Source organism: Magallana gigas, chromosome 1 (assembly GCF_963853765.1).
Source record: "Magallana gigas chromosome 1, xbMagGiga1.1, whole genome shotgun sequence".
Classification (NCBI taxonomy): Eukaryota; Metazoa; Mollusca; class Bivalvia; order Ostreida; family Ostreidae; genus Magallana; species Magallana gigas.
In genome coordinates, this window is record NC_088853.1 from 41,382,618 (window position 1) to 41,402,080 (window position 19,463).

A 19,463-nucleotide genomic window follows, 5' to 3' on the forward strand; every position below is an offset into this window, starting at 1 on the left:
ATATATATATATATATATATATATATATATATATATATATATATATATATCGTCTTCAAGATTTATTGGAAACCTATACGATTTGCTCCCCAAGAAAAGTTGACTCGAGTGCAACAAAAGAAAAATAAACTGCCCTCAAAATAGAAAGAGTTGTCCTTGATACAAAGAAAATCCTCTTTTCTTTATATTTTTACAATATGACAAAATTTAGTATATGTTAAACATAAATTTCATACATTGTGGAAAATCGTACGAAGAGTAATTTATGTCTATTTTCACCAATTATATTTATTTGTCAAGTACTTTCTCAATTTATGTGAATACAATCTATCGAAACTTTTTAATGTGTTGTCCTCCCATCCTGTGTGTTTTGAAGTGACCCAGCAGCAATTGAGTTTACTAAGCAAATAATGTTAACGTCGATCGACCGGACTTCTCGGTATTATTAACTACACCGTAATACTAAATACTGAAATCAATCTTAATTTTGTTGGGATCATTTGAAAAAAATGGATTGATATCAAAACCGATTTAAAACATATTTGGAATGTACTCAGGCTACTCTCTCTCTCTCTCTCTCTCTCTCTCTCTCTCTCTCTCTCTCTCTCTCTCTCTCTCTCTCTCTCTCTCTCTCTCTCTCTCTCTCTCTCTCTCTCTCACACACACACACACACACACACACACACACACACACACACACACACACACACACACACACACATAATGATTACAGTTACTAATTTAACGAGCGAAGAAGGTAAGGATTAGATCTTTGTCTTCATGCCAAAGTTAATTGAACTGCCAAACAAAACTGAAATATATTTTAAGAAAAATACAGAAATATTATCGTCTTCCAAAAACCCCTTTGTAAAAGACCGTTCATTTTTACAGTGTCAAAAAAATGCTACAATATCAAATTTCGACCATAAGCATCAAGACAATTTCCTTTTTCCGGCTATTTGTTACTCAGTATTTATGAAACCATTCCTCATTATGATAACGCCTAAGTGTCTGTGATGACCAACGACTTCAAGTGTAGGACTTATTCCAGTAAAGAGGGCGGAAGAGGCGATGAAGCATACGATGTAAATGAAGTGACACTTCAAAACACCCTCGTAAATTAATACTTAGATAAAGTAATTTAGATATTTCATGCGCGGATCCAGAGGAGGGAAATGAAAAGTGTTAAATTTACATGGTAAAATTATCGCAAATATGCCTCGGACCCCCCCCCCCCCCTCCCATCGAATTAGGAATTTTATGATTTTGGGGATATTTTTTTCCTAGGTATGATTTTTTTTTTACCTGAGGTATACTACCCCCCCCCCCCCCCCCCCGCATCACCGGATTAGGAATTTAATGATTTGGGGAATTTTTTAATTTTTTTAAGTGTACCCCCTCCTCCGACTTTCAATTTGGACTCCTATGGATAAAAAAAAAATCTGGATCCGCGCATGTATTTGCAAAACAAAGACAAAGGGATCTGGGTGAACAATTTCCTTTTTATTGAGAAATACAGCATTATTGTAAATGATAGCATTTATGTAAATTGTGATATGTTATTTTTATGCCAGGTCCAAAAATAATAGTATTGTCATAATATAAATGTAATCCTAATTTTTGAGTATTTTTGAGTATTTAGCTTATCTTCTTTTTTTTTTCTACATCAGAGTGCGGCGTTTAGTCGCGGATTGTTTTGACTACGTCATTTTAACTGTCAGCTGTCAACAAGTTTGTAAATACCGCAATCAACCCACCCTCCTTCCCCTTCATTACATTTGTAGTTGGGGATTTATTTTGCAATGTATTACACATGTATGTTGCTGTTGATGTGTGAAATGCTGTTTTGTTCAACAATATTTTTGTTGTATGTTTGGTACATGTTGATATTGTATTCATCTTTGTTTAATATGGGGGAGGTCATTTGCACACCTTTTCTAACTCACATTCAATGTCTGGCTATTGATATTATGACTGTTTGAAGACCTCCCCTTATTGCCTAATTTTTCTTATCAGCAAAAATAAATGGCAGTATATACACACAACCATGTTTTATATTTTTCTATCAATCCTAGCCAGATCAACAATATTACATAAAAATCAATATTATTGCGATTGTGTAACTCTTTTTTTTTCATTTATCAGAAAATAATTGCTTTTAATTAATATTTATTTCAGAAATTTATAACTAAATCCTAATGAATCCATTTTTCATATAGGTGAGAGAGAGAAAAAGAATGAGAGAGAGAGAGAGAGAGAGATTCATATCAACCCTCAATTAATGTACATAAACTTATATGCATTTCAAAATAAATGCATTATTAAAGTTATTGAAAATTTGATACAAATTCATGTAGTAATAATTATACCATGCTAAAAAATCGTATTATTGAAGACAGAAGCTACGTACAACTGTGGGGTTTTTCACAGGATGAAGCTCTGCCATACAGTCAACTGAATGATAACTAAATGGTCTTGAAGGGTGACTGAAAGGCAGAACTATGCTATTCAGTCACTTTTCAGTTACCTTTTAGTCACATTTCAATTGACTGAATGGCACAGATTCATCATGCGTTTAGACTCGTGTCACGGTTCATTACGTGTTTAAAGTTAATCGTGCGTAAAATAACCTTATGAGGCTATAGATAGCAATAACATTACATCTCAAATAAATCTTGACGTCGGCAACATTTAGGAAATTTTGCGTTTTAAAAATTTTAGTAGATCTATTTATTTGTTCTGCCTTAAAATTTAAAAGCCAGACACATGACTCTTAATTTTAATAAGCTTAATCATATATAACTTTCAATTTTGAATGTATTGAACTACAATAAATCTCTTATCCCGTACAATACATGCCATTGAAATTTATACTTAACATAATTTAAACTGAGTTCATATTGAAAAAGAAATTGTTTCTGCTATAAATAACTGTAATAAAGAAAACATGGAAATTAAAATTATTGACTAAAAATTTGTTTTCTATTGATTTTCTTGAGCGAGTGTCTAGTTATTCATTTAAGTTCCTACTAAGTCGCGTTTTTTGTCACACAATCAATAATTTTACGCAAAACCTCTGTCCAGAGATGGTAGTTTAAAAAGAAAAATCACTATGATGTTTTTCTCTATTAAAAGTATTAATAATCAAAAACAATTTTTTTCCAACTTTAATGCTGTTTATTCAAATCCCCCCCCCCCCAAATATAATTTATAACATATTTCTAGAACACCATAACTTGTAATCTGTTACCTGATAAATAAATCTGGATTTGATATCCGGAAATAATTAACTTGGTAGTCATCTGACGACGGTTTTTATTGTTTTGAACCGAGATCAACAAGACCGATAACCCAACAATGCCCTCCCGGCGGGACTGGCGTTGATCGACAAGGTAGCGGCCATTATGGATGCTATTTATAAGTACATTTGTTTCTATTATTTTCACTCGACAAGAATGTAAATCTTAGCGATTATTATTGCAAACTCTGAATACCACACAGATCCAACCTTAATTCTTAAAATTTCAAATTTTTAACTTGACAGGAAATCGCTTTAAGTCAGCATATACGATTTCTACCTTGGATAAATAAAGCCCCTAAATATTCTTTTTTTTCACCTGGTACGCAATCTTAATTAAATTTAATGTAATTATTTAAAAAAAAATTAATCTCTATTATGATTTGTTGATGGGTAAATGGTTTCCCATATACATATATTTGCATTTTCCAGTGTCTTTGTCTGTGATAACACTACGTATCGATTAATAACTTAGCAGTATCCTCTGGATCCTAAAAATCCCTAGTTACGTAATAATGCGCTCCGACGATGACTTTACACAGACAGTTCTTCTTTCAAACTGCTACTACAAGTCATGCACTGTTAGCGTCGCAATCGTATTGGACATCACGTGATTTGAGTGCAAACCAAACCCACTGGAACAGGCAGCTATATTTGGTGGCATCCTTTCAAATATCAGGTTGGTTGATTATATAATACAATATTATGTTAGCATGTCCTGAACTGTTCTAAAAATTACTCCATAATAGTTATACCCCACAAAACTTGTTGCTGAGGGTAGATTGTTTTTTACTCGTCCGTCAGTCAGTCGGTCCTCTTTCCATGTAAGCACAACTCCTAAATCGTTGCAAAGATTTGTCCGATACGTTGTAGGAAATTAGAACACAATGTGCATATTACCAGAAAATGCTGGTTCCATATTTTTAAGGGTAATTTGTCACTTTTGTTGATCTTAAAGGCAACATTTTATACAGATGTGCATATTTCCTGGATATAGAGCACATAGTCAGTAACCGAAAAGTCGCTGGTTCAAACCCAGCGGTGGTCACTTCCTGTTGTCAGTTGTGCACCCAGCTGAAATTGGGTACCGGCTTACGCTGGCGGTTGACCTGGGATGGATTGGTGTCCTATCAAGGGGGAGTCACTGACTTTCATCCACTTAGCACCACGGAAACCGGGGATAAGAACCGGCCTTGTGCGCCTCCACGGCACGGAGAAGGATTTAACTAAACTTTAATAGCAAGCGCAGATTAAGGCTTGAATACGCGTTCTAAGTACCGCGCAAGTTTTGTTTAGAACCAAGACATTTTTACATGTGTCCATTACTTCGTATTGAGTTGAGATACGTAAACAAATAATTCTAGATTTTAACGTAGGACGTCACAGTGGCTCGTGCTATATTTCCCTAGGCGGATCAAACATCGGTAATGCGTGTACTAGCAATTTTTAATGTATACACTTGACACCTGCCTCAGATGATGTTTTTATTTTTTTTCATTTTGGTATTGATAGAGAGATTATATATATGCTAGCAAGAGTCATACTTTACTATCATATCGTTCCAATGTTAAGCTAAATGTGCATGTATGTAGAGTAAGTATAATAAGAAAATATTTTAAAAATGGGTCGTGTTAAACTAAATTAAAAAGAATAAGAAGAAAAAAAAACAGTTAAAATATCTACACAGATATTGCATTTTGTCGAACCATTAGAAAATAGGACATTACACAACTACAAGTAGCTAGGGACCGGGGTACGGATGCAACGTATGTAATTAGAATGCAAAAATAAAACCAAATAATTTTAAACCAGGAAAAAAATAAATTCAGATAACAACAAGGTACAACAAAATAACAGTATTCATTGTTAACAATTTTGACCAAATAAACACAAAATACGTTTTACAGACTGATCAAATCTTTTTCAAAGTAAAGAACGGTTTTAGGTGTCTATGAAAATCGTAATAGCGAGCGCAGCTCGCCGGCGCGCAGCGCCGGCGCGAAGCGAGCTCTTCCGACAAGGCGTGTGTGAATAGAAAATTCGGACAGTTGCACATTCATTCAACGAATTTTTTTGGCGTCAGTAAATCGGACCAGTAATGCATCGTTTTAATCGTCCCAGTAGTTCCCTGTAATCGTGGCAATTTTTATCACTTCACACTCTCACGAGAATCAGCAAGACAAATTTAGACAGTAAAAACAATAACGATGTAAGCGACATACAGTCAATGTTACCTCTAAAGTTCACCTCAGTACACTTTCAATCAAAAATAATCGTGTGACGTCAAAAACGTTTACACATTGATCCGATATATTTTTTCGGAGTCAGTAAATTTTGACCCACAATTCATAGTACCAATGGTTTCCAACCTCACGTTCCAACATCACGTTCTCCCGAGAATCAAAGTAAAACCTTTGAAAAGCTTATAAGATGTGTAAAACACCATGCTTTTTAAGTGAATAAAACAGTATACTTCGCATACTTTTATTTCTCAGGGGAGTTTTAAAGAGTAAGACGACACTTAACCAACGTCAGCTTTGACGTCACAATAAGCACTGATCAGGGGAAATTATTCTAATTGAAGTTATTGTAAATCTGCTGACATGACCAAAATCCTCTTAAAATCTTGCAAAGGCTAAGATAAAGAACAGCTGACGAATAAGGACATTTCTTCAGATACAGGAAACAGTTGTAAATTGCACTAATTTGGATGAATGCTCACAAATATTTTATTCACTATAATTACGGTAATTTCCTGAAACGTAACATTATACGTATTTTTGTGGCCAATTTCGTTTTGAACCTGCCAAGAGACCATGATATGTTTAATATTGATGAAAATGATTTCTTTTATCAAAAAAGCAATTTTATGAACACGAGTAATACTACATAATCTCACCTTTTCTTCTTTTTTTCTGCCAGTAATGATCAGTGACATGTTTAGAATTTACGACAATTTCTTCTTAAAAGATTGCAATTTTGTTATATTCTGAATAATACTGCATGATAAGATTTTTTTTTCAATATTAAAGGGTTCAATTATATCTATGAAAAGCATTAATACATGTATTATTTATCAAGATAAATAATAATGAGTATCTAACCTTTTAATAAACAAGAGGCCCATGGGCCACATCGCTCACCTGAGGAACAATAGGTATGATAAAGTCAGCTTAATGGAGTCATAATACAAACAATCTGGACAATGTACAATAATACATGTAGATCCTGTATAAATAAAATCCATTTTTCCCCCTTGGAACTCGGATAGCCCTGATTGCTGCCAATATTTACAAGAGCAGACTTTAATCACCGCTCCTGCACATCTATAGGGACTCAAAGTTACGCAGGCAGGGATGACCGCACACCTACGCAACTCACAGGTACCAACGTTAACGCAAGCAGAGATAACACAAGCAGGGATTACCGCACACTTGCGCTAGAAAGGCCAGAACACCAGAAGGGATGACCATACACTAGTGCTCCGCCGTAACCACCACAAAGACAAGCAGGTATGACCGCACACTTGTATTAATGCGATACAGGGCAGGAAGGACCGCACACTCTGTATCGTAGGTTAGAAAAACACGAAGATTAGATAGAGCAGGGATGTCCACACCCTCAATCTCTCCGTACCTGTTCAAGTTTAACCTCAATCAGTCGCTCGTCGCAACGCAATATACACTGTCCCTATATATGGGCCGGCCTAAAATAATTCATAGTATCTAAAAATTGGAAATCAAAAATAAACAAACTAATCCGGCCTAACCCAAAACTACTTATGCAGAACAACTTATATACATTGAATATTTATTATTGTATAAAAATAATCATCACAATAATTGGTTAACAGTGGATGCATTAATTAAAATAATCAAGAATCAATAAATCAAGGGCAATAACTCAAAACAGTAATACAAAAAGATTCTAATGAAAAAATAGCTGCCTGCTTCAATTTTATAGTCATATCACATGTTGAGTATTGCAGTTCTCAAAAAGATCCTTTACAATTGTTTATATATGGGATATTTAGCTACATCAAACTCTGAACCTTCTTGTGAGGCCGAAGAATTGTCCTGGAGCCAAAGTCTTAACAATTATAAAGAATCATCTTGCTGATTAGTTTCTGAGAAGAAGATTTTTAAAGATTTACTCTATATATATTCCTATGTAAAACTTTAACACCCCCCCCCAAAAATGTGGCCTCACCCTACCCCCAAGGGTCATGATTTTCACAACTTTGAATCTACACTACCTGAGGATACTTCCACACAAGTTTCAGCTTTCCTGGCTGATTAGTTTCTGAGAAGAAGATTTTTTTAAATATTTACTCTATATATTCCTATGTAAAACTTCGACCCCCCCCCATTGTGCCCCACCCTACCCCCAGGGATCATGATTTTCACAACTTTGAATCTACACTACCTGAGGATGCTTCTACACAAGTTTCAGCTTTCCTGGCTGATTAATTTCTGAGAAGAAGATTTTTAAAGATTTACTCTATATATTCCTTTGTAAAATTTTAACACCCCCCCCCCATGTGGCCTCACCCTACCCCCAGGGATCATGATTTTCACAACTATGAATCTACACTACCTGAGGATGCTTCCACACAAGTTTCAGCTTTCCTGGCTGATTAATTTCTGAGAAGAAGATTTTTAAAGATTTACTCTATTTATTCCTATGTAAAATTTTAACACCCCCCCCCCAATGTGGCCTCCATCTACCCCCAGGGATCATGATTTTCACAACTATGAATCTACACTACCTGAGGATGCTTCCACACAAGTTTCAGCTTTCCTGGCTGATTAGTTTCTGAGAAGAAGATTTTTAAAGATTTACTCTATATATTCCTATGTAAAACTTCGACCCCCCATTGTGGCCCCACCCTACCCCCAGGGGTCATGATTTTCACAACTTTGAATCTACACTACCTGAGGATGCTTCCACACAAGTTTCAGCTTTGCTAGCTGATTAGTTTCTGAGAAGAAGATTTTTAAAGATTTACTCTATATATTCCTATGGTAAACTTCGACCCCCCATTGTGGCCCAACCCTACCCCCGGGGGTCATGATTTTCACAACTTTGAATCTACACTACCTGAGGATACTTCCACACAAGTTTCAGCTCTCCTGGCTGTTTAGTTTCTGAGAAGAAGATTTTTAAAGATTTACTCTATATATTCCTATGTAAAACTTCGACCCCCATTGTGGCCCCACCCTAGCCCTGGGGGTCATGAATTTCACAACTTTGAATCTACACTACCTGAGGATGCTTCCACACAAGTTTCAGCTTTCCTGGCTTTCTGGTTCTTGAGGAGAAGATTTTTGAAAATTTCTCGAAATTTTCATTAATTTCTAATTATCTCCCCTTGAAAACGGGTGTGGCCCTTAATGTTCACAACTTTGAATCCCCTTTGCCTAAGGATGATTTGTTCCAAGTTTGGTTGAAATTGGCCTAGTAGTTCTTGAGAAGATGTTGAAAATGTGAAAAGTTTACGGACAGACGGACGGACAGACGGACGGACAGACGGACAGACGGACGACAGACAAAATGTGATCAGAATAGCTCACTTGAGCTTTCAGCTCAGATGAGCTAAAAATGAATAAGAATATGTGTTAACAATTTTGTGTAACACCTTAATTCAACTATGAAATAACATATATGAACACCATAGTTAAGCATACGTTTGATAAGACTTTTTCGAAGGTATATTCTTCTGAGAAAAAATATCAGCGATGGTTGATTTATATATGTTTAGTAACGGTAGTTATTGTATCATAATAGTGTAATTAAATAAACAAAACCAATATCTATAATTTTAGCAAATTGTTTTTATGTTTTATTCTATACCATATCACAGCTGCCTTTCTCGGCATCACATGTCCGGTTGATGCAGGTGTTGCTGCACCTCAATCTGCAATTTGGTCCATAGAATGAATGGGCACATGCTACAAAAAAAATGTAAAAAAAAAAATTGGAGTGACATAAACAATCCTCTGTTTCTCTAACTATGGCTTATGTACCTGCTATATATGAAACTCTAATACAATATTTAAAAACATTCCATAATGTGTTTCCTAGGTACAACCTACATGCATACACATAACAAAGAAAACCAGTTTGAAAGTTTCTATAGGTATGTCATAAATAGCTCTATTGAATTTCAAGTTTTTAACCCAAAATGTATTTTAAGTTAATTTTATTAAATTTGCGACTTAATTCCATTTGACTTTGAATTCCATTCCTTTCAGTAATGAGACAATAAATCTTAGAAAATGAAAACAAAAACAAACATTGACTCGCGCCCCGATAGCATGAACTGTCTCATCATTTATTTTACACAATTTTTGCGCTTTGCTTTAGGAATAAAAACAATTTCCTTTTAAAGGGGATTATTAGTATGTGATCTCATACGTCAGCAAATTTTCATGCAATGCAAAGAAAAACCCAACATGATAAATATGATATACATTTTTGTTTATTTACATCTACCGAGTATGATTCCCTGTATTTCTTTCAGAAACTTACAGTTATTTCATAAATCTATAGAATCAGCAAGACTGAAATCTACAGGCCCCGTTCATCGATTGGTCAAAATCTATAGCGACTGAAACTGAGAGAACTAAAATCAACACGCCCTGTTTATCGATATCTCGAAACCTACAGTAGTTTAAGAAAATCACAGGCTACAGGAAAATATCATGACGATGTCAGAGTCAAAGTCTTACACACGAGACGATCTTGCTGTTTCTTTAAGCTAACGTTCTTATCAACATTAATAGTAATTTAGTAAATTTCACTTACATTTTATAATCACTTTATTTATTAGTTAAAAGTACGATGTAAATATAAACAATTAATTGTTTGTTTTTTTTATGATTAAATGTTTAAATCGTGAGGTGGACGCATTATAATATTTATTCTTGGTAATCTGCATGTAATTGAAAATTAACATGAAGCTGTTATTGGATAGTTAACGAAGTAGTGCAAAGGGCAATGCATGCGCAAAAAGTAATGTTGCCGGATGCTTCATATGGACACTACCGTCATCGGCCGATGCCGATGCCGATCACAAAAGGAAACTCCCATCAAACAAACAACATTTCGGTAGTGCCAAATGAAGACTTTGTTCTGAGATGAACACGTGTGGGAATTTGGCAGATCTTGTTAAACATATTATAGTGTGGACCACTTGTCAAGCCTATTGTTTTACACCACTGCAAAAATAGCAACATATTGAAAATGTAAGGGCATTTTAATTCATGGTTGGTTGTAAAACCTTAGAGTTTATTAATTTGTATCAAACGGTTAGATTGAATTGCAACTTCACTTTATAAAACAATTATAAGTTTAATAATGTGTAAGAATTTCCATTTTTATGTTGGTAAAAAAAGATTTTAAGGAAATATTAATGCATTTCATTTTATGTTGTATTAGATACCGTAAAAAAAGTAACATATTTTATCCTTCTTGCAATAGATCCCAACTGAAAATAGCGATTGTTATTCCGTTTACATTTCTGCAATATAAACCTAATTAAAATACATATAACTGATAAATTACACTCGTTGCAGTGGATCCTTTGTATCCTGAGTCACATCCATTTGGGCACGCCCCCGTCTCCACGTCACATGACTGTCCTTGATGACAATGACCACAGTAATTGCTGCAATTTGTTCCAAATATTCCGTCATCACATTCTATGGAAATAATAAAATAATCTCTTCTAATTCACTGGGAAAAGTTAAATGCAGTATGTTGTTTTCATAATAGTTTACTTTAGATTATAATTATAACTTTTTATTTTTTTTTTCAATCAAGTTTTAAATTAGATAGGAACTTCAACTTTCATGTATTCTTTTCTCATAAGACCGGTTGGATCATTATATATTGAATTAGATGGGTAAATGGGTAAATTTTGTCAATTTAAACAAACTAAGATTTTAAGAAAAAAGGTGTAGCATCAATAAGATCTATAAACGAGGAAAACTGTAAAACGAAAATCATAGACAGTAGAAATAGATGTAAACAAAATATATGTACCTTCATTACACAAAGGTGGTTTCCATCCTACAGCGCATCCCCCGAAGCAGACTCCGGTCTTTATGTTACAATCCTTGTATATGAAGCATTTTTCACTGCATTTGTTCGAACAGTTTCTTCCGTATAACCCTTGAGGGCATTCTAAGCAATCACCAAAAAATGAAAGTAACAATAAAATAAAATCTGACAATTTTTTCTGATATTTCATTTTCAATACTTTGAATGCAAACCCTTTTGAAAATTATTCTGTTAAAGTGGAAGTAATAGTTCAGTTATTGTTATATTGTACATTTATGTGGATGACTTCAACAGTGATTTTCTTTTTTGTTCCCCCTTTTTGGGGGGTATGTTTCATTTCAATGCCAGTGAAATACCCATTTGACAATGACTCCCGTAAATGCCAGCCTCACAACCATTATGACAAGTTCCATTGACATGGTTACACTGTTCTCCATTCACACAAAGCCCACAGATCATTGAACATCCGTAACCATACGTGTTTTTCTGACAAGCTGTAATGCACAAAAAGTAGAGTTAAAACTTAAAATCAAAACAATAGCCATACATGTAGCATAAGTTATATTAGGTGATGAAAAAATTAACTATATGTCGATGTTGCTATAATCTATGATTTACATTCCACATACTTTTTGCAAGCAAAGTGTATGATATGTGTCCACCATGATAATAAGACTGTAACAATCAAAGGATTCTGGAAGATTGTATGATGAGTTTTATTATGACGTTGCACACATCGATCACTGTTCGTGTGCAACATCACAAGTTAACGATGTTGGCTGTAACACAGGCTCTTCCATTATTTTGAACTTACACTTATGATTATACAGTAATTTTGAAATATAAACCACATTACAAAAGAAGAAGTTAAACTGATATAAATATAAGCATTGAATGCCTTATTTTGTTTACCATCAGCCCTATAAGCCACCAGACCATGCAGATATATTCAATATCGCGCGTTAGCGCCGCATAATTTGTCTACACGGCCTGTTGTGTTATAGGACCGACGACTCCTAAAAAATAAGTTTTCCATTATGTTAAATAAAACTGTGAAGTAACCATGATCATGATTTTCAGAACCTTGAATTGTTAAATCATTTGTGATAAAGTTTTCTTTTAAGATTGAATTTGTGTAATAAAAAAGAATATAAATTTGGGTTAAAAACTTGAACCAAATGTTGGTGTTTTTTTTAACACATGGTACAAGTGTACCTGTACGTACGTTGATCACAGGTAGGACCCTGATATCCAACTTTGCATCCAAAGCAATGACCAGTCTCTATGTGACACCGGCTGTCCATACACTGATCTGGGCACGATTGAGAACAATCTTCGCCATAGTAACTAGGAGATGGGCAACCTTAAATATCAATACATGAAAAATGTCAGATTGTACTTATACCTTGGGAATCATTTGTTATTACATTATTTTTATAAAATGCTCAAAAGTTTCTAAGCATACTATGTTTTTCTTTTTAATATTTTGCAAAAACATTACCCTGCTGTTTCAAACTAGATCATCAAAGTCAATTGACATTTTCTTATAGCAGACAATGGTACGAAATTAAAGACGTTCACAAGGCAAAAACGTCTCTCATAAGAGATATTGTTGGCTTGTGTCAGTATGCACAGACGTTATCTCTGAGTTATCTTGAACCCAATATCATCATTTGTATTTTTTTTGGGGAAGTTTGCTTTTTTTGTTTTTTTGTTTTTTTTGTTTTTTGTTTTTTTGTTTTTTTTTTTTTTTTTTTTTTTGGGGGGGGGGGGGGGGCTTTGGTTTTGTTTTTTTGTTTTGTTTTTTTTTTTTTGGGGGGGGGGGTGGTTGGGTGGTTGGGGGAGGGGAGTTACTATGGAGAAAATATATGTTTCTTCTTGTTTTCTTTTCTTCGTATTTTCTGTTCTTTGCTCACACCATTAACGATAATTACTGACTACTGTATTAAGAAACAAATAATAACGATACACGTATGATTAAGAAGGCAGTGTGTAATACACTGAATACCGATGTCCTGCAAACAATCTGACTCTCTCTTGTCTGTATTGACCGTTATTTTTGAAAATTATAAACATGTTGTAAGTAACAAGATCCAGATTTAATGCTATAAACATTTGACTTTTTTAATTAAATTTAGAAGTGTTGATCAAACATTTTCTTTACTAAGTTTGTGGTTTAGCAATATATATAAATGAATAGAAATACGAATTAGAACGCTTCAAATGATGACCATATCTTACCATATACTTCGAACTCACACAGTTCGTTGTGAGCATATACTGAGTAGTCAGGTGGAATGCTGCTTGATGTCCTGTTGTTGTAGTAGATGACGTATCTACCGCGGTGAGTACAGTTCAATGTTATCACAGCTGGTATGGTGTACCTAGTAAACGTGTCGTCCTTAAAACAGAGAACACCGTCCTCTTTGGCAGTTGTATTTGATATGTACACAGAAAATCCTAAGAATCTGGTGGTATACCCATTATCGGTACCTAAGAAAAAAAAATATTTACCATATTAAAGACAAAGTCCGGTAGAACAAACGACCAAACATATTCTATATACTATAAACTTCACTATAACCTTCTATGTATCTATAGTTTGATGTCATATAGCTTAAAATACTATCAGTGTTTGTATGTTTGTTTGCATAGTGAGAAAGCGAGAATTATATAACTTTAAAAAGGTAAGGTCCTTAAAAAATTCTTTCTTCAGTAATGTTTTACTTACATGAACGATATTTCTGAGAGACATTGTAATATAAAAAACGAAGTGAAATCAAGTTGATTTATGGTGATGTGTAGAGGAAAAAATCAATGCTAACAACTAACAGGTATTTGAGCTTAGTTTCTAAAATTCAGAAAGATGGACATACAATTATGATACATACCCCATGGATAATTGCCGGTCCTGTAATATATAGTGATGTGATGGATCCCTAGAACGGCTTCAAGGTCAACACGCCACACAGCTTCATACTGACCATCTGCAGATAGTGTACACTGGCCCCCAAAAGCCGAAAAGTTTGTTTTGAATCCATCAACAGCGTTGGATGCGTTCCCAATGTGAGGGTTGTATGGGTGTAACTGCCAAGCATTCTTATGTAAAGCAATGTTCTCTAAAAACAAAATCAAACCAGGGTGGTATTTAATGAAACAAACTGGCATTGCATATCATACCCCCACATGGTTTAATTTGAATGACGAAGTTTCTTCCTTAACTTTAAAGCACCAAAACGTTCAAATGGAAGTTAACAAAGAATCGATTCGATATTAGACCGATCTGTTTACATGTTAGAGTGTTCCCTTGAATAGAAAAATGAACAAAAATAAGAGTGATCAGAAAGTAAGGAAGATTGAGTTTTAGAAAAATTACTTTATTGAGAGAAGAAAAGAAAGCAAACATTCAAAAAGGTTATTTTCTGAATAATGAATATGTGTGTTATAAAACAATAAATATAGATATATCCACAGTAAAAACCAAACATAACATGTGCAAATATAGCAAATCCACGACAATAACACCACTTTACCGTATTGTATTCGTTATAAAATAATTTGCAGTGCAAATGTTCATGACAATGCATTGAATTTTGAAGCTGCAAACAAAAAATACTTAAATTAAAATACTTTATTACATACTTAGTAATAAATACAGGTTTGTTGCACATGTGATACAGATGACATCACAAAATCTGTATCGGCCTCTGGGGCTGATACAGGTTATCAGCCCTGCAGGGCTGATACGGATCCGTATCACATCCCTTGCGGAACTCCTCTGCCTTTTTTCGCTTCGGCATTTTTGCATGTTTACAGACGAAAAATCAAACATTTTCAGTTACAGTCGACATTTTTAAATGCAGTTGAAAACTTCAAATGCTAGCATATGTTTTAAAGCAGTCAAATTTTAAACCTAATAAAATTCCGTTCTGTAGCTTCATGTTTGTTTAAACAAGAACTTATATTTTTGTTAAATACATGTACATATCCATACTTTTTTCAAATGATATGAATAATCAATTTGTTCAAGTTGATGGGATTTCTTTTTAAAATTAATACTAAGTATGTAATTAATATAATAATAGATACCCTTTTCCATATCACAGCTTGTATCAGCCCTCGACCAATATCAACCCTCGGGCCTTCGGCCCTCGGGCTGATAATGGAGTCTCCGGCTGATACAAGCTGAGACATGGAAAAGGGTATGTATTATTCTCTATATACATAGCTTTTTTCACATTGAAGTAAACAACTTTTGTTGACATTTTTTATAGGAATTACGATTGTATTTTTTGTTTTTAAATAAAACAGGGGAGTTTGAAGTGTTGTCAGCTAAGTATTTATTGATGAATGCGCTAAACGATTTTGTACGACCTCGTTTTGGTTATACATATATAACCAAATATATATATATATATATATATATATATATATATATATATATATATATATATATATATATATATATATATATATCACTTCTATAACAAAGTTCTTGTCTATGGTCCTTTAAAATTCGCTATTATCGAGTGTTGTAGATAAGAAATATTCAATGTACATATTAAAAAAGCGCAATGACAGTTTGTATTTTATTTCCGAAAATATTTTCAATTCATAATAACCAATCACTAGTTATTGAGTCAAACAATAAACCAATAAACAAGAGAGAGAGAGAGAGAGAGAGAGAGAGAGAGAGAGAGAGAGAGAGAGAGAGAGAGAGAGAGAGAGAGAGAGTGTGTTTAATGTATTGCTTATCTATGTTCATACATGATCAATATTATGTTATAAACACGTCACAGTTGTTCCTGTCCAGGCATAAGCAAGTTCATTGCCTTATAATATGAATTAATATATGAACTTACATTGCTCGCATGTAGAATATTTTCCTCTAAAACACTAGAAAATAATCTAGATATCAATTTATCATTGATTCCTTTTGCCATGTATTGTGACAAGGGACACAAATTTTAAGGCATCACAATAACGAACCCATACTATAATTTATATAAATAGACAAACCGTAGGTGTATGCTACACATGGTAGGGCAAACATTATCAAATTCATTAGCATGGTACTTCAGGAATAATTTCATATACACGATGATCAAATATCTGCAAAGAAAGGAGAAAACAAACAACAACAATTTATATATGTACTATTTATGAAAAAAAAATCATAAAATCAAAAACATAATTTCTCTCGCTGCACACTTAACACAAACTTGCTTGTATTACCTTGTACCATTTCAAATTCAGTGTACATGCAAGTTTAAAATATTTTAAATCATCGAAGAGTCTTGCAAATACCGATTTAATCTTCAGCAGATCTTATCAAAGGTGGCAATAAACTTGAGACATATAATTTATTTTATCATCACCATTTACGTTAGAATTCAAAATATCAAAGACCTTATATTAAAAAAAAACCCACTGAGTTCGATAGCATATACTATATGACCATATACTTTTCTATTTATACTAAGATGATTCATTGATTTTACATCATTCGGACACAGATAGCTTGCTAACTTACATGTATGTCAATTGCAAAAAGCAACAATATACATGTATTTATTATCCTGTATTTGTGAGATACACAGTGTGTATAGTGGTTTGTTGCATTAAGAAACCCAGTTACTTTACATTTTTTTTTAGTTACGGTAGTTAACACGGATTGAACCTCTGTCATTCAGAAAACTAAAAGGTCTGAAATATTAGTGTGACTAATGGCATACCTGTGTCATTCAGGTCTCTATTCAGTTACCTTTGAGTTACATTTCAATTGACTGAGTAGAAGAAGCCTATTCCGTGTGAACCAGTGATATTATTTTTGAAAGCAATATTACACTTTATCCGTTTGTAAAAAAATGAATGCCAAATAAAAACAAAAACAACAAAGCCTGAAAATAGAGATGCTCACCATAGATGACTGTTTGTCTATGAAAATTAAATCTTACCTTAGCACCTGACTCAGTGTTAAAAAACGAAAGGCTTAAAACTTAAGTATCTTTCTTTTCTCAGTTCCTGATCATTCAGTCAGATGCCACATTTTATCAAAACACGATGAACCAAAACTTTTTCCTGCGAGAGATTCTCTGCTGCACGAGATATGTATGTTTTAAACGTTCTAATGTCAAGGTCAATAATTGTATCCGCTGCAAATGCGCTAAGTGCACGCCAATTTTACACAGACGGTTTTATTTATGTAATAGCTACAATCTGTGGATGTGAAAAGTAAGGAATCCTGTTATTGTCATATAAGATTTATAGAATTATTCATTTAACTATATTAGAAAAGAAATTAATGTACAGTGGCACAATAATGCAGAAAACAAACAACAAATAAACTTTTATTAAAACAAACAAAGCAAAATAAACAGCCCCCCCCCCCCCCCTCAACAAAAAATTAAACAGAACAAAACAATCGATGTGTAAAAATAGGTGTGCTTATTTTTAAAAGCAAGAGTGTGAATATGTACACAAATGATAAATATAAAAACAAGCTATGTAGATACACAATGAATATACTAAGAGAAAACATGCAAATACGTTTGTTTAATGCATCTGCGTTGTATTAACTGATTATACACTCATTATAAATACATTTCCCGTGTTTCGCAGTCTATCAAACTTTAAGTTTTGCAGAGTAAATGTCCGAATTCATAAATGCTTTAAAATTGGTTAGTTTGGTTTTTTTTATGCTAGAACTAGAAATCTTATAAATTATTACATAACAACCTCCCTTGCTGAGTTAAAATTGCTTAAAAAGGATCTTCCAGTATTAGCTCCATTACACAAATGTTTTAAGGATTTACAATACCTTAAGATTAAGCACTGTGCTAAAATATTATACCAGTATCAAGGTAAGAATATTCTATACCCGTCTAAGCTGCATGTATAGAAAAATTATAATACAACACATGATAGACCATTGCATAGGGAGGTTATAAGCACCTTACGTTTGTTATTTATGTATCCCGCCTTTCACGTCACAGCAATGTATTTTTTCTCATCGGAAACAATTTTGCCGGATAAAACAACTTCCCCTAGGAATTTTAATTCCGATCGAATTTGAACAAAACTCCCAATTATAGGATTTTTAAATGCAATTATAGGAACATTTAAAAAATGTCCTATAGGAAAATTACCTGTCTGAATTAAACTCAATAGTTTTTTTTTTTTTTTTTTTAAATATATATATTTCCTGTACGATAAATACGTACATTACATTAAAGTACGATTCTCCGACGGGAATTATTATCTTTCTATGATATATTAATTTTGAAGGTAAAAATCTCAACTTTCAGATGAATCATACTAAAAACAGAAATAATAATATGCTATTTACTTTTTAGACGTATGTCTGTCAAATGATAAATACTTTTTTTTACGAAACTGCATCTTAAGCGGGTGCAAACATATCACTTTAGAAATGAAATACTGTATATCCGGGTTTTATTGTGTGCCACAAAATTTGCGAATATCGGGGAAAATGTGTAGCATTTTTAATTTGCGCCAGTCATTTTTGCGATTTGAATAGTTTCGTATAGAAAATAATACAGAATATAATTTCTGCGTATTCAATAATTTGCAATTCAAAAGACATTGCGAAAAAAACTAAAATTACATCATTGCAAAAATTACCGGATATACGGTAAATATCCGGTTTAGTGGTGTTTATTTCTTTAACCCCTTTTCGGTTTTCAGCTTTCTTTAAAGTCTTGACTACGTTTGTCTTCTCTAAATAAGTAAGATTCTATGCATTAAAATATCAGATTTTCATTTTAACTCTGCAGGCCATCTTAAGGTCTCAGACAAGGAACTATTTTATTATATGTTACTAAACAGCTTTAATCAACTATACTCTTAGCATATAATTTATGAAAGAGAAATTATAGTAAAATGCTTCATGAACAACTTTTGATCAGAAAAATAACTGCTTATGCGGCTTCTAACATAGATAATCGAGAGTAAACATACCCACCACCAAATATACGTGGGTTTCACATGTTGAAAAACAGACAAAGCACCATCCAGGAAGTTGCATCATGCGCAAAGTCAAGCAGGATTCTATACTTTAGTCAAAATAGTCGAAATGAAT

The 19,463-nt window shown here is 33.5% G+C and overlaps 1 protein-coding gene across 9 annotated transcripts in view; it reads right to left on the reverse strand.

Moving 5' to 3' along the window:
• LOC105333541 (scavenger receptor class F member 1-like) overlaps nucleotides 1-17,472 on the reverse strand; it is a 53,576-nt gene extending 36,104 nt beyond the window's left edge. The window contains exons 1-10 of one of the 9 annotated variants that reach the window (XM_066067321.1): nucleotides 17,320-17,472; nucleotides 16,382-16,474; nucleotides 14,254-14,481; nucleotides 13,604-13,855; nucleotides 12,588-12,725; nucleotides 11,719-11,856; nucleotides 11,345-11,485; nucleotides 10,865-11,001; nucleotides 9,152-9,249; nucleotides 6,016-6,101 (exon numbers count right to left, since the gene is read on the reverse strand). In XM_066067321.1, the coding sequence (XP_065923393.1) occupies nucleotides 9,211-9,249; nucleotides 10,865-11,001; nucleotides 11,345-11,485; nucleotides 11,719-11,856; nucleotides 12,588-12,725; nucleotides 13,604-13,855; nucleotides 14,254-14,481; nucleotides 16,382-16,433 (1,125 nt within the window). In that variant the 5' untranslated portion in view covers nucleotides 16,434-16,474; nucleotides 17,320-17,472 and the 3' untranslated portion in view covers nucleotides 6,016-6,101; nucleotides 9,152-9,210. Of the gene's footprint in view, nucleotides 1-5,783; nucleotides 6,102-9,151; nucleotides 9,250-10,864; nucleotides 11,002-11,344; nucleotides 11,486-11,718; nucleotides 11,857-12,587; nucleotides 12,726-13,603; nucleotides 13,856-14,253; nucleotides 14,482-16,381; nucleotides 16,475-17,319 lie in introns of those variants that run through there. The other 8 variants (XM_066067324.1, XM_066067318.1, XM_066067309.1 and 5 more) reach the window with 8 other exon arrangements.
• Nucleotides 17,473-19,463: the final 1,991 nt, after the last annotated feature.